Raw genomic sequence first — 14,505 nt, forward strand, 5'->3', positions numbered from 1 at the left:
CCAAGAGGCAAGGAAGAACCCTCAGGATGGAATGCTCCTGAAGCGAAAGCTGCAGGTGCCTCCCACCCCGCCACACCTGTGCCCTGCCGACCTGAACCCTAAGATCACCTCGGAGCAAGGAAAAGGCAATGAGTATTTCCCACCAAGCGACCAGCGTAAAGCAGGACAGGACAGCACTACAATGCCGGAAGTCTTTATAGGAATCAACAGATATGAGCAAGAGCAAGGCTCTCCCATCTCCCACAGCAGCGCATCCTGCACCCACTGGAAAGGACTGTGGACGTGCGAGAACAGGTGCAGGTGGACTATCCTTCACCAAAAGGGCTCTTAACCTTTGTGAATGTTAAGACATTATTTTGAAGCCAATAGCTACCTTAAGGTTAATAATGACGCTAATACATGTCATTATTACATCTACATATATCTACTTCACGATGATATAAAAATAAATAGTAAACCATACTTCATAAGAAACGTATTTCCCAAAGACAAAAGTAAATCTCCTTTTGAATTTAATTACCAAGGAAGGTGATGAAATGACACACATTGTTCTGAAATTCTTTTTCTGAGAGATCTTGCTTAGTCACCACCCCGTGCTGACCTGCCCAGACTGCGTGAGGTGCCATCCCCGCCCCACCTGTCGTTGGGTGGCTGTTAACAGCAGTCTCTGGAGACAGGCTGAGAGGGGTGAACCTCAGCTCTGCCATGACTAGCTGCGTGACCTTGGGGAAGTTGCTTAACCTCTGCGCCTCACTTTCCTCGTTTGTAACAACCATAGGTTATCTATTTCACTCCTGCAGAAAGTAAGGAAGCCAGTATGTGAAAAGTTCTGGGCTCATGGTAAACACCATATGGCTAAAGTTCTCACCATCACTATCACCATCGTCATGGCGACCCTGTCACACTGTGGTATAAACACAAGCTCCAGAGGGCAGGCATAAAATAGGTGCCTGACTTAAACCATGTCCTAAAACTGAAGCTGCAAGTCCTCAGACTTACTAACCTACCTAAAACTTTTAGTCCTAAAGTATCTTTTAAAAAACAAAGCCAAACATTTTTTAGATATTTCTTAGAAATAAAGATAAAAAAACATTGTTCTTTAATCAAGCTGACAGAGATTCTCTCTCACACACTGGAATTTGAAACAAAAGGTGGTGATGACAATGAATAAGTCAACCGTAAGGAGAAACTTGATCTGCTCAGCGGTGCCCGTCCCACGAGGTGACTCACTACAGGTTACTTCCTGTCTTTAATTTAGATGAAGACACGGTGAAAGGTAAGAGGACCTGAGTGAGGAGAAAAAAGTGAGCCGCGCAAGGCAGGAAAGTTGAAGAACCAGTGGCACTTTAACCAGACAGCTCCTGCTAATCAACCATTGTGAAGGAGAAAACAGGTTTCCTCAACCTCCTCAATCTTTATGCGTTAAGATACGACGTTTTCCCCAATACCCCAGTGTCTGTAATTTTTTAATCAGTATACAAATGTTCAAAGAACGGCCTTCCACCTCTTTAAAAACAAAACGCCACTGAGTACCCTTGTCATCCTTGACTTTGCCCAAATCCTAGACTATGCCCTCTGCACAGGAGTTTTAGCGGTTGTTTTGAATCATTTATGAGCACTGTGATGCATGCAGTTATATTTATCTGTAAACAGTTATATTTATCCGGCTGTTGGAAGGCTAGTGATTCAACCTGCAGGAGCCCAAAGAGACACCGCTGTCCAGCATCACCAGGCTCCAGTCGGTCCTCCCTCAACCGAGGGCGCCAGAAAACCACCTCATTTCCGGGAATGGTTCAAACTGCCGGTGCGCTTCAGTGGGGAGGAAAAGGGAGGGCAGATTAGAAGGGCAGGGCTTGGCAGCGAAGCAGAGGAAAAGAACACAGCAGAGAGAGATGACAAACAGCTACGTACTGCCCCGAGTCCAGCCTTCCTGGGCTCTGGGCAGAGCAGGTCCCAGGTTCACTGCTAACAACTGGTCTGGGGTGAGAGGGGAGCACATTAAAGATAAAATCGTGGGGGTTGGTGGGGAGAGAGGACTCGGGGAATTTATATGCATATATGCAGAGCCCATGGACACAGACAACAATGTGGTGAAGGCCTGAGAGGGGCGGGTGCTGGGTGGAGGGGGTCAATGGGGAAAAAGGGGAATATCTGTAATACTTTCAATAATAAAGACAAATTTTAAAAAAGACATGAACAACAAATCCATCATAAAAACAAACAAACAAACTTGTCCTCGCAACTAAATCCCTCAATATTTAAAGAGACAAGGACAGGATGTGAATTCAAAATATTCTGACACCAGCTAAGAAAAAAGAAGACAAGAAACTGATAGGTACTCCAAAACCAATAAGAACACACAAAAGAACGCCCTTTTCAAGATAATGACCTATGGCGTTATATGGCTATACATATTGAGCACATCAGGCTTTTGCAAATCGCTTTCTGAAAAGAGAAGTCGGGAAAGTACATCAGGAAAGTTTTTAAAAAGAAAATTATGTTGCTATTATTACTATTTTTGTGCTATCATATAAAAATCTTGTTCTGAATTATAAGACTTTATCCTTTAGGAACAAATGCTCTTTATAGTAATTGCGTTGTATCAATAGTCCTTAAGTCAACGTAAGATAAAATCGCTTGTCACAAGTCCAAATAGCCTGCCTGCCTCTCTGGTTGCTTCCCTGGGAAAAGACGTGGCAGGGACGCAGGTGACGTGGCGGGAGGCGGCAGTAATCAGAGATGCCCCGTGGCTGCAGACAGTGACTGGCCAAGGCCGAGGGCTGCTGACGCACAGGCCTCCTCGACTTCCAAGCCCTGAGCCCCACTGGAATCTTGTTATTTCTTTTTAAAAAATATATGTGTTTATTGATTTCAGAGAGGAAGGGAGAGGGAGAGACAGAAACATCAATGATGAGAGAGAATCACTGATTGGCTGCCTCCTGCACATCCCTACTGGGGATCAAGCCCACAACCCGGGCATGTGCCCTTGACCGGGATCGAACCTGGGACCCTTCAGTCTGCAGGCCGACGTTCTATTCACTGAGCCAAACCAGCGAGGGCTATTTTTCTTATTTCTTATATTCTGTTTCTTCTACCTCACACCAGGGCACTTGCCACCTCCCACTGGACTGTGGGGCTGTGTGTGTCCAGAGGGGGCGCCGTTCTCTCTTGCACACAAAGGCCCCACCCAGGCTCCGTCCACGCCGTGTGACTGGAAGACAGGAACTTGTCAGAAGGAGCCAATGCGGCCCAAAAGTTCAGATGAAAAGAGAAGAAAGATGTTCGTAGTATAAGCATTTGAAACCGCCAGAAAACTCAACAAAACCATCACTCAGGCTCTGCGGTGTTAGCGCCCTGGGGCCAGAGCTGTACGACTGCTGGAACCTGACATCAGCTCTCCACCTGACGGGGTGCAGGGTGGACCCACAGCACCCGAGTCCCCTTCTACAGGGGGTGCCTCAGCGGGTCCCTCTACCCGAGGCCATTTGGACCCCTCACTCACTCAACGGACAGCTGTGCGTGTACCTGGCGCACACAAAGTGGGCGCGTCCGGAGCCCACAGACTAGCCGTCTAGTGGGCAAGCCAATTAGTTACCAGGTTGAATCCCAGCAAGCAAGGACAGGGTGCAGAAAGTTTCCTGCACAGGGACCAAGAGAAATTGGAGATCTCAAGAAGAGTCTAGAAGGGCCGTCAGTGGCAAAAGCCCGTGCAGGAAATGGCCCTGTGGATGGAGGTGACGACCGAGATGAGGTGTGCACAGCCCAGCAGGCAAGTCTGAGCGCCACCCCGAGGCAGTGAAAGCCGGGCCCCCACCCCGAGCGGTGAAAGCCGGGCCCCCATCCCGAGGCGGTGAAAGCCGGGCCCCCATCCCGAGCGGTGAAAGCCGGGCCCCCATCCAGAGGGGGTCAAAGCCGGGCCCCCACCCCGAGGCGGTCAAAGCCGGGCCCCCACCCCGAGGCGGTGAAAGCCGGGCCCCCACCCCGAGGGGGTCAAAGTCGGGCCCCCACCCCGAGGGGGTCAAAGCCGGGCCCCCACCCCGGGCGGTGAAAGCCAGGCCCCCACCCCGAGGCGGTGAAAGCTGGGCCCCCACCCCGAGGCGGTGAAAGCCGGGCTCCCACCCTGAGCGGTGAAAGCCGGGCTCCGGGGAGAACGGTTTCTAACTGCTGTTATCAGAAGATCATAAGGGAAAGGAAATACTGTCTCAAGCCCTTCATCCCGACAGCCACGCCACGGCCGTCTCGACACAGAGCTCCATGTAACAGAAACTAGCTCACTTGCCCAGTTTACTTAGTACACTATCACTTAAATCTCCGTAACTCATAACCAGCCTCTCGTTTTACTGGATGTCAAAGGAAACATCAAGGACAAAGGGAAGGGGTCCATGTGACACTGCACCCCTCCCACCCCCAGCGGGGACGGACTCACTTACCGAATAAAACTCAAGTGAACTCCAAGTGACCGGTGTGACCCTGAGCAGTCGATGCAAAGAAACACCCCATAGGTTATGCTCGCCCAGCTGGGGTTTTTGGCACCACAATCAAAACACACCTGAAAGAAAATGGGAGAAGTCGACTGTAATTCCTTTATACTGGCCAGTGAGCCCTCCCACAGCACACTATACGATTTAGCTTGGAGGCTGCTTAACTTTTACAGTTTGAACTGGGTAACAGAAACTATCTCACCTGGATTTTTAAAACCTGGAATTTCACCCTGGCCAGGTAGCTACGGTGGTTAGAACCCACTATGCCAAGGTTGCGGGGCCAACCTCCAGGGGCACACACAAGAATCAGCCAATGGACGCACAGCCACGTGGAACAACAAGTCCATCTCTCGCTCTCTCACTACCCGAAGTTAATAAATATATAAAAACCTCAAATTTCAATTTCTTTAATTATTCTATTATTTTAATTATATGTTAATAGAATTATATGACTACAACACATGAATTGTATAGTATATATTATTCTGAATCTATTATGATGCTCTGCAGTGCTGGTAGTGAAGAGAACTCAGGTGTGTATAGCATCGCAAACATCACTTGTCCTTGAGGCAGTCACAGGTCCTACCAAGCACGTAAAGGAACACTAGCAGGGAGGTGCCTGCCGAGGACGCTCAGGCCTGACTGCCCCGGGACAGTGGCCTCTACCAGGTGGCAGGTGTTGAGCACACTTCTCCACCGGAGGAGGAGGAGAGCGTGGGGGCCAGACTCCAAGGTGCCCAACGAGCCGCCCTGCCGGCATTCACACCCTGCGGGAGCCCCCCTCACTGGCCCAGGGTGGTCTGTGCGAGCAGGTTATAAAAGACGCCAGGACTTCCCTTCTCTCTCGTGCCCTCTCTCTCGGATCACTGGCGCTGGGGGAAGCCAGCTGCTGCGTCTTAAGGACCCTCGGGCAGCCCAGTGGCGAGGCTCAAGTCGGTAGGAACTGAGGCTCTGAGTCCAACAGCCAGTGCAGAGTGGCCGGCGGAGTGCTACGTGAGCGCACTTGGGAGTGGAACCCCAGCTTGCGGATGACTGCGGCCGCAGGAGACCCCAGCCTTCCTTCCTCAGCCCTGACCAACGCCAAACATTCATCTGAAACGGCAGGGTAAAAGTGCGTTCACACGTTAAGCGCCCAGCCTGTGTTGTCTTCCGGCCGGAAAGTACAGTGTCAGTCACCGGTGATTGACATGGTGCTTAACGTGTTAAAATATGCAGAGTTTGTCATGGAAATTAACACAAAGTCAGAACAACAGGATGGTAACATTCCACAAATAGAATTGTTTTGAAGTTTTCCCCCAGAAAAAAGCACCCACACTTTAGATACACTTTATAGGCAGAGCCACTATGTAAAGATTGTCCCAACTATCCCATCCTATCTAATAAAAGCCTAATATGCAAATCGAACAGCGGAACGACCAGTCACTATGATGCACACTGACCACCAGGGGGCAGACTCTCGACGCAGGAGCTGCCCCTGGTGGTCAGTGCACTCCCACGGGGAGCGCCGCTCAGCCAGAAACCGGGCTCACAGCTGGTGAGCGCAGCGGAGGTGATGGGTGCCTCTCCCACCCCCGCTGTAGGCGGGTGGTAAGGAGCGAGGGGTCCCAGACTGCGAGAGCCCTGGACTGCGAGAGGGATGTCTGGCTGCTGGCTTAGGCCCAATCCCCTCAGCAGGCGGACATCCCCTGAGGGGTCCCGGACTGCGAGAGCCCTGGACTGCGAGAGGGATGTCTGGCTGCTGGCTTAGGCCCAATCCCCTCAGCAGGCGGGTCCCGGACTGCGAGAGCCCTGGACTGCGAGAGGGATGTCTGGCTGCTGGCTTAGGCCCAATCCCCTCAGCAGGCGGACATCCCCTGAGGGGTCCCGGACTGCGAGAGGGCGCAGGCCAGGCTGAGGAACCCCCACCCCCCAGTGCACAAATCTCTTGCACTGGGCCTCTAACAATCATAAAAAAGGCCTGGCTTCTGGCCTTTTGAGGGCAATACAAGAACAAAAACTTGAGTGGGTTTTCCAAAGCCCCTCGGGGCAGACTCGCATTCAGCATGCATGAATCGTGGGGAGGGGGGCGGGAGGGGTGCAACTGACATAAAAGGTGCCAGGCACTCACTTCAATGGTGCTGGTACCAGACACGGGGGCAGGCACTGGGGTATAAGAAGTAGGTGGCATCACTGATTCCACAAACACTTGCTGAGCTCCTATTCACTGCCAGGCACGTGCTGGCCCTTGGGAGAGGAGGGCATGGAAATTCAGACACCCTGTGGTACCAGCTCTTAGAGCAAGGCCCCCCTTCTGTGGGACTAGTCGTGCCAATGGTGCTGTCCCTCTACGAGAGGCCATTTGTACCCCTCACTCACTCAACGGACAGCTGTGCGTGTACCTGGCGCACACAAAGTGGGCGCGTCCGGAGCCCACAGACTAGCCGTCTAGTGGGCAAGCCAATTAGTTACCAGGTTGAATCTCAGCAAGCAAGGACAGGGTGCAGGAAGTTTCCTGCACAGGGACCAAGAGAAATTGGAGATCTCAAGAAGTCTAGAAGGGCCGTCGGTGGCAAAAGCCCGTGCAGGAAATGGCCCTGTGGACGGAGGTGACGGCCGAGATGAGGTGTGCACAGCCCAGCAGGCAAGTCTGAGCGCCACCCCGGGCGGTGAAAACCGGGCCCCCACCCCGAGGCGGTGAAAGACGGGCCCCCACCCCGAGGCGGTGAAAGCCGGGCCCCCACCCCGAGGCGGTGAAAGCCGGGCCCCCACCCCGAGGCGGTGAAAGCCGGGCCCCCACCCCGAGGCGGTGAAAGCCGGGCCCCCACCCCGAGGCGGTGAAAGCCGGGCCCCCACCCCGAGGCGGTGAAAGCCGGGCCCCCACCCCGAGGCGGTGAAAGCCGGGCCCCCACCCCGAGGCGGTGAAAGCCGGGCCCCCACCCCGAGGCGGTGAAAGCCGGGCCCCCACCCCGAGGCGGTGAAAGCCGGGCCCCCACCCCGAGGCGGTGAAAGCCGGGCCCCCACCCCGAGGCGGTGAAAGCCGGGCCCCCACCCCGAGGCGGTGAAAGCCGGGCTCCGGGGGAGAACGCGTTTCTAACTAGGTGACTTCAGCGTCCTCCTGCCCCCGCCCTCCCACCTGAGACGAGGAATTGCTAGAATGCAGCTCCACGAGGGGGCGCCCAGTCTTGGTCAGCTGAGCCGAGCACCCGGCCTGGCACAAAGTGGCCTTAAATGCAAATACAGGGAGTGGGCCCTTTGGAGGGGTGGAAGGCAAGGAGCTGGGACTGGGACCTGAGGGCCTGGCAGTCGGGAGGTGGCTGGAAATACAAGCCTGGCTCTCACAATGCCGCCTGGTTCCCGGCTGGGGCCCGAGCCTGAGCTTTGAGAACGGGCTGTGCTTGGTTTGGAGAGCAATCCCAAAACAGGGCTGAGACACGCTATCTAAGCAGACCAGCTCCTGTGGTGATGACGAAGAAACAGTTTTGACTAGCCATTTGTTCTGCCTACTGAGGAGAACAGGTGCTACAGAAATAATAACTGATATGGAGTGTTTACTCCTGCCAGGCTCTGCCGTTGGCCAACTGAACTTCACAACAGCAGCTGCTACGGGAAGGTGCAGCTATGACCCCTCGGGCCCCTTCCAGGCGGCTGCCATCGGTGCCGTCCCACAGGCCCCGCAACTAGCTGGCTGTGGGTGGTTAGTGCTCTGCTGTATCGTCTAAAAATTCTTAATACTTTCAAACGAGGGCCCCGCATTCTCATTCTGCATTCCCCAAAATTATGTAGCGTGGTTTTGATCCCCATTTTAGGGAAAACAAAGGAATTATGAAGTATCACAGCTAAGAAATGGCACTCGGGGACTGGGCCCCGGCAGTCTGCACGGACTGTCCACCCCCTGAAGGCCGGAGCCGCTCTGTGCGGGTACACCAAGGCACCCTCCATGCGCGGCACTGCCCAGCACACGCAGGTGCTCAGTGGCTATTTGCTGAATGAGTCACTCAAACAATCAATGTACAGCCCAGGAACAGTTCAGCTTCGAGGAAGGAGTTCACAAACTGGGAAACTGACGCTGGAGCGAAAACCTTGGGTCCACACACGAGAAGAAGAAACTGGACACCACATTCCGAGAGTAAACCGAGTTGTCTTTCTGTCTCGTGTATCTCAGAGCTGCTTTTTAGAACCCGTTTGGAAAATGCTTATTGTCACCCAACTCATCCACATCATGAAGACTGGTTCTCGTTTTTGTCTAGGTAACTGTTTCTCACTACCGATCAGATAAAAAGTCTTCATCGAGAAACGTAGCACGGCGCTGGGGAACATCACCAGAAGATATTTTTGCTCGGTGCTTTCATTAGTCCTATTACAGAATGGACAGTGTCCCACAGGTGTGTTGTTCACAATAAAAAATAACGAGAACAGCTGGCACGTGTTGAAGACGAGTACATGCAGGTACTGCTCCAACCGCCTTCCTGGGATGTTCTCACTTCATCCTCACAATAACCCCGAGTCAGGTCCCGGCCCGTTTTCAGATGAGGAAAATAAAGCACAAGTACGTGTTCAAGCAGCCTGCCCGAGGCGACAGCTAGAAAGCAGCGGGTCTGCGCACCAGCGCCCAGGAGTGGCCAGCTGTGTCCCTCAAAGCGTCTCTTGGTAGAAGTCTTACTTTAAAGGGGCGCCTTCCCTCTGACGAATCCCATCCAAGAGAACACGTGTTACGTTTTTGAGGCACAGCAGGCCAAAAAACACAGCTTCTACCATGCTGACTGCAGGCCCGAATGCTGTCTAGATACACAGGAGCCGCTCTATTCACAGGTGACTCTAAACTGGAACATCAAGGAAAACAGCCAAGAAGCTGGCACTGGCGGGTCCCTGGAGGCTTCCTCCTCCCGACTGCCCTTCATCAGACATCGCTTCCAATACATTGTGTCCTTTCTCGCTCCTGGAAAGGCCGTAAAATTATGGGCTCCCCTCCACCATCCAGATGTAAAACAAAGACATGCAAATTTTGTGAAACTCGGGAACTTTCTATGCCATCGTGTCATGGCTCATGCCCATGCTCCTAACAGCTGTTTACGCTGGAGGGGACCCTGGGGCCCAGGCAGAACTGTCACAGGAGGAGAGGAGAGAGTCCACGCTGACGGGACAGCCCTTTGCACTCTCCAGGTTCCACTCCGACCTGTGATCCGGACCTGTGATCCTCAGAAGAGGGAGTCACCTTAGCCCAATGCGTCATCACACCTCCAGCCAGTTTCCAAAAGTTGTAAAAGGCATGGGGGCCGGGAGGGGGCAGCCTCCAGAGGTGGGAAAAAAGGAAAGCCCCAATCTCCAGAGAGACGCGAAGGGAAGGAAGGGAAGAGGGAAGGGAAAGCGTCTGTGTCGCTTTCTTAGAAAGAGGAAAGAGCTGGAAGCCGTGCACAGACCACTGGGCCGCTCCATCGGACAGGAGCGCGGCAGCTGCCGTCAAGGGGCCCAGGGGAGCAGTGAGGCTCCAACAGGCGCCCCCGAGGAACTTTACGGGTCTGTTCGAGGGTGGGGAGGGGGCGAGCCGAGCTTCCCTAAACGCCCAGGGCTACCAGCTGGAGTTGTGACCCGGTGCACGCTTCCCAGCTGGGTCACAGGTGGCCTGCGGTGCCCGCCCCACTCCCAGGAACCCGGGGTACCCTCCCAGCCCTCTCCCGGGACCCCCAAGCTCGTCCCAGCTCTCGGGAACTCGCAGTGTCCACTCGGCAGCCCCCGTCCCGCTGTAGGCTCCTCCGATCGGTGTCAGGAACCCATGTGTCTGACCCCGGCCCCTAGGACCCCCCCCCACCGGGCCCCCCGCTGCCCGCCCGCCCGCGGCCTCGGTGCCCCTTCCCCGCTCCTCCCTTGCCGAGGCTGGGGGGCGGCGCGCGGTTCGGGGACCCAGGAGAGGCCCAGCTGCCACGGCCTCAAGTGCGACGTGTCACAGGCCGGGCCGGCTCCTCCTCCCGCGGCCGCGGACACTGGCGTCGCAGGGGCCGCCCGCGGGGTCGGGCAGGGATGCCAAGCAAGCCGAACGCGCCCGGCGGCCGTTACCTTGTTGGTGGGCACCGAGCGGAGGCGCTTGAGGACGGTCAGGATGTCCTGCTTGCTGGGGTCCCCCATAGTCACCAGAAAACAGAGGCGCAGCTGCCCCAGCCAAACGGGAAGGGCTGATCTGGAGCGGTTGCCGCCTCCCGGAGCCTGACTACGGCCCAGGGGGCGGGGCTGCGCGTGACGGCCAAGGCCCCGCCCCAGACTCCGCCCACAACCGGAGCGCACGCGCCGCTGTCCTCTAGGCAGGGGCCCGCTTAGCTGTACCGCTTGGTCCCGCCCACCCAGGCCCCGCCCCCTGGCGCTGCGCGCGCATGCGCAGGAGGCCCGCGCGCCTTTTCCAGGTCTTCGTTCGTCATCAGTGCCGGGCCGTGCGGGGGGTGAGCCTGGGCCTGGGTGTGGGTGGGGTTCGCTCTCGGCGCACGGCCTCCGGAACCCCCACCATTCCGGCGCGTGGATTGCCATTTCAGTAACGGACTGCTGCTTTCTTGGCCAAGGTCTTCTCACCTCGTCCCGTGAGTGCGGCAGAGCCATTCACTCCCCGCCATTCACTCCCCGTGGCAAAGGAGGAAACGAGGGGAAAGCCCTGCCCGCCGGTAGAGGGGACTGGAGGCCAGACGCCCGGTTTTTGTTAGTTCCCTAACTTTTTATGCCCTGGGTGGGACGCTTTCTACACGAAAATTGATTTTCTTAAGGTATCGGTTTAGGACTAAGGTCAGGGAGAGAACCGTTCTCGTGAGGCAGAATGTGCTCAGCCGGACGGATGAGAAGAGGCAAGAAGCGTGACGTCGCCGCCCTCTCCCGGGCTGCATCCTACCTTTGGCTGACGTTACCAGCTAGAAAGGCTTGAACTTGGACAAAGCCGCCTCTTTGACACCAGGAAATGTCGCCGGCGATTGGCTGGCGCAGGGAAAGAGAACAGGTTTGGGAGTCGGATGCAATACCTTGGCGCCAAGGGCGATGCAGCGCCTCCCTCCTGGCCCTGCGGCCTGGGCTCGCTCCTCTGTACCCGGGCTGAGCAGCAGGAGAGCGGCTTCCGGGAGAAGCCTGGAGCCGTGGGCTTCTCCTCTTAGGCTGGGGTTGCCCCTTCCCCTGCCTTGTTAGACACCCTCAGGGGACGCTGAGGACGGACCAGGAACAGGGTGGAGCCTTCCCCACGAAGGGGGCGTTATTACCTCTGGAACGGGGTCGCTCTGTGTTTTTGCAGGCAGCTGTGGCTATTTGGAAGTTCTTCTTCAGACTGAGTCAAAATAGATGCCCCTGTAGTTTGTGTCTGCTGACACTAGTTTGGCTTTAAACAGAACACCTGGCATATTCATAAGACACAGTCATGTCCTTTCTGTTGGGCACGATGGGCCCATGTACAGTTTGGAGCTGAAATCTTACCAAGTTATGTATCAGATTAGGGCGCGGTATGTTTGCTCAGCTCTCCAACAAGGGATCCCTGAGAAGGAAGACAGTACAAGGACCGGTAGACAGTGTAGGCAGGCATAAGCGAAGGGGCAAATGCCATTATTGTCTTTTAGCTCATCTGCTTACGTGTACTTCGGAGAACTTATTACCCCCTGACACTATAATATGTAAATATATCTGCCTCCCTTCGGCTGGAATATAGATTTCATGAGCTCAGGTCTGTTTGGTCCACACCCCTATCCCCAGCATCTAGATTCTAGAACAATGCCAGGCGTGTAGTATGCATTCAGTGAAGATTTTTGGTGTGGGCTTAGAATGTATAAATACAAAGGTCGTCAATCATGCCAACATCATAAGGAGAAAGGGCTGGGTAATCTACAAAATCACACCTTCTCGTGAGCCCCTCAGAGAGCTGAGGTTGCAAAGCAACCAAGCAAACAATTCCAAGAGAGACAAGACTCTCCAAAAAGATGGAACATAAGAACCCCCTCACCTTCGGCAGAGCACAGAGAAAGAAGTGGCTGCCATTCAAATGGGCACAAGGAAATCACCTAAAATTTTAATGAATTCTTGAAGGCCACATGTGAGCCAGCGTGTCAGTTTGGAGTAGTCGGGGGCCTCAGATACAAAGGGATTTGCATTCACTCACAAGCTCTTTTCCATAAACCTCCACCAGAATTCTTTCTTCACAAGACAGATGGAGACAGAAAGTGGAGAAAAACCGCTTGTGGGGCAGGCATGCAACTGTTGTGGGGACAGGCACAAACCTCCACCCACTTGCATTCTCTCCTGGAAAGCAAACTCTCCCTCCCTCAGGGTACCGGCAAAGATCCATTTCTGCCAGGAAAGGAAGAGAAACAAACTCCAGTTATACTAAATCCACAAGAGGATAGGAAATCCTCTAACTTTAAAAGGTAAACAAAATGTCATGGCTGCAGGGGGAAGGATAGAAGCGAAATCCCTCTATTGCTGGGGAGGGTATGGGGGGTATGGGGGGTGGGGGAGTCAGGAAACACCTTGGGCTCAGAATTCTAATCCAGACCGAACAGGTTTGCTGCCACTGGAAGAGAGAGGAAAGTCCCAATCGAGATAATCACAGGCACCACGCAGAGGTTTGCTGTCACCAGGAGGGGGGCAGGAATGTTGAGAAAGCTCCCCCTCAAGCCCCAGGCCCACCAGACTAAGACTGAGGCTGAACCAGGTCAACAGAGAACCTCCACCTACACGCCCAGGAGCCTGGCACTAAGTAAGGAGCAGCAGCAGCGGTCCACCACAGAAGGAGGGACAGGCACGGCGGTAGACAGCGCTGGTACCCCAGCCCACCGCTAAGCACAAGGTTACCCGAGCCCACCGCTAAAGGAGCTTTACCCTAAGGTGCACTGCAGATAAAGAGAGCAATGACAAAACCAGACCTGACGGCTGCCTAGGTTGGCTCAATCCCTACACCCGTGAGCTGACAGAAGCATGCCCATTTCCAAGGGTGACAGCTGTTAACTTCAGTCTCTGTTCCTCTGTGTTAGGGGGATGATGGGGCAGTTGTGTGTCTTGACTGTGGTAGTGGTTACACAACTGTCTGCATTAAAACTTGTAGAACTGGCCCTGACCGGTTTGGCTCAGTGGATAGACCAGCCGTGGGCAAACTACGGCCCGCGGGCCGGATCCGGCCCATTCGGCTGTTCTATCCGGCCCGCGGAGCCGAAAGAGCAGAGGGTTCTCTTGCTCTCCCCTCCGCTCCTTCACCAGCAGCAGTGTTAACATGGCAACGTCGGGAAACACGGCCGCAGCTCCTTCTTCTGAGTGGGCGGATTTATATCCCCATTCAGTAGAAGGAACAACCTCTCAATCTTCCAGAGGCTCCTTGTAAGGCCCGCGGACGCGTCCCCCGACATCACCCTGGGAATGCGGAGACACGTTATCGTGGTGATGTAGGGAGACACGCCCCTGGAGAGCACAGTATCAGAGCATTAGCTAAAAAGGAGACCAACAACACTGTTCCCACTGAAGTTGATGTTTTAAAGACCAAAAACCTTTCAACCCAGTCTACATTGCCATCTACATCTACGCCCCGGGCATAATTTGGAAGTTGCACTAAAGAAAATGTTTAATTTACTGTTTACACATTTAGTTCTTTTCTATTTCTTTTAGTTTTAAATTATTTTATTATATTTAAGTTTAATTTGAAAGGCTTTTGTACCTTTCCTTTGTTAGGCAATTTTATTTTGCCTTTGCCATCTTCAATATAAGGTATGTTATTGTGCTATGATTCCTCCATTTTTTGGAAGTTTCAAATTATAATAGTGTTTACATTCTTCTTGTTAAAATGTTTGAAATGAATAAAACTATTGAAATAAAAAAAAAGACTGTACCCTTTTATGTAATGATGTTTACTTTGAATTTATATTAGTTCACACAAACACTCCATCCATGCTTTTGTTCCGGCCCTCCGGTCCAGTTTAAGAACCCATTGTGGCCCTCGAGTCAAAAAGTTTGCCCACCCCTGGGATAGAGCGTCGGCCTGTGGACTGAAAGGTCCCAGGTTCGATTCCGGACAAGGGCATGTACCTGGGTTGCGGGCACATCCCCA

At 53.9% G+C, this 14,505-nt stretch overlaps 1 protein-coding gene across 1 annotated transcript in view; it reads right to left on the reverse strand.

Annotated features, from left to right (window-relative positions):
- Positions 1-10,808, reverse strand: part of ARFGAP3 (ARF GTPase activating protein 3) — a 48,185-nt gene extending 37,377 nt beyond the window's left edge. The window contains exons 1-2 of the mRNA XM_080659495.1: positions 10,512-10,808; positions 4,431-4,549 (exon numbers count right to left, since the gene is read on the reverse strand). Coding sequence (XP_080515621.1) covers positions 4,431-4,549; positions 10,512-10,580 — 188 coding nt within the window. The 5' untranslated portion in view covers positions 10,581-10,808. The remainder of the gene's footprint in view (positions 1-4,430; positions 4,550-10,511) is intronic.
- Positions 10,809-14,505: the final 3,697 nt, after the last annotated feature.

This window comes from Plecotus auritus, assembly GCF_963455305.1.
Source record: "Plecotus auritus genome assembly, chromosome: 3".
Classification (NCBI taxonomy): domain Eukaryota; kingdom Metazoa; phylum Chordata; class Mammalia; order Chiroptera; family Vespertilionidae; genus Plecotus; species Plecotus auritus.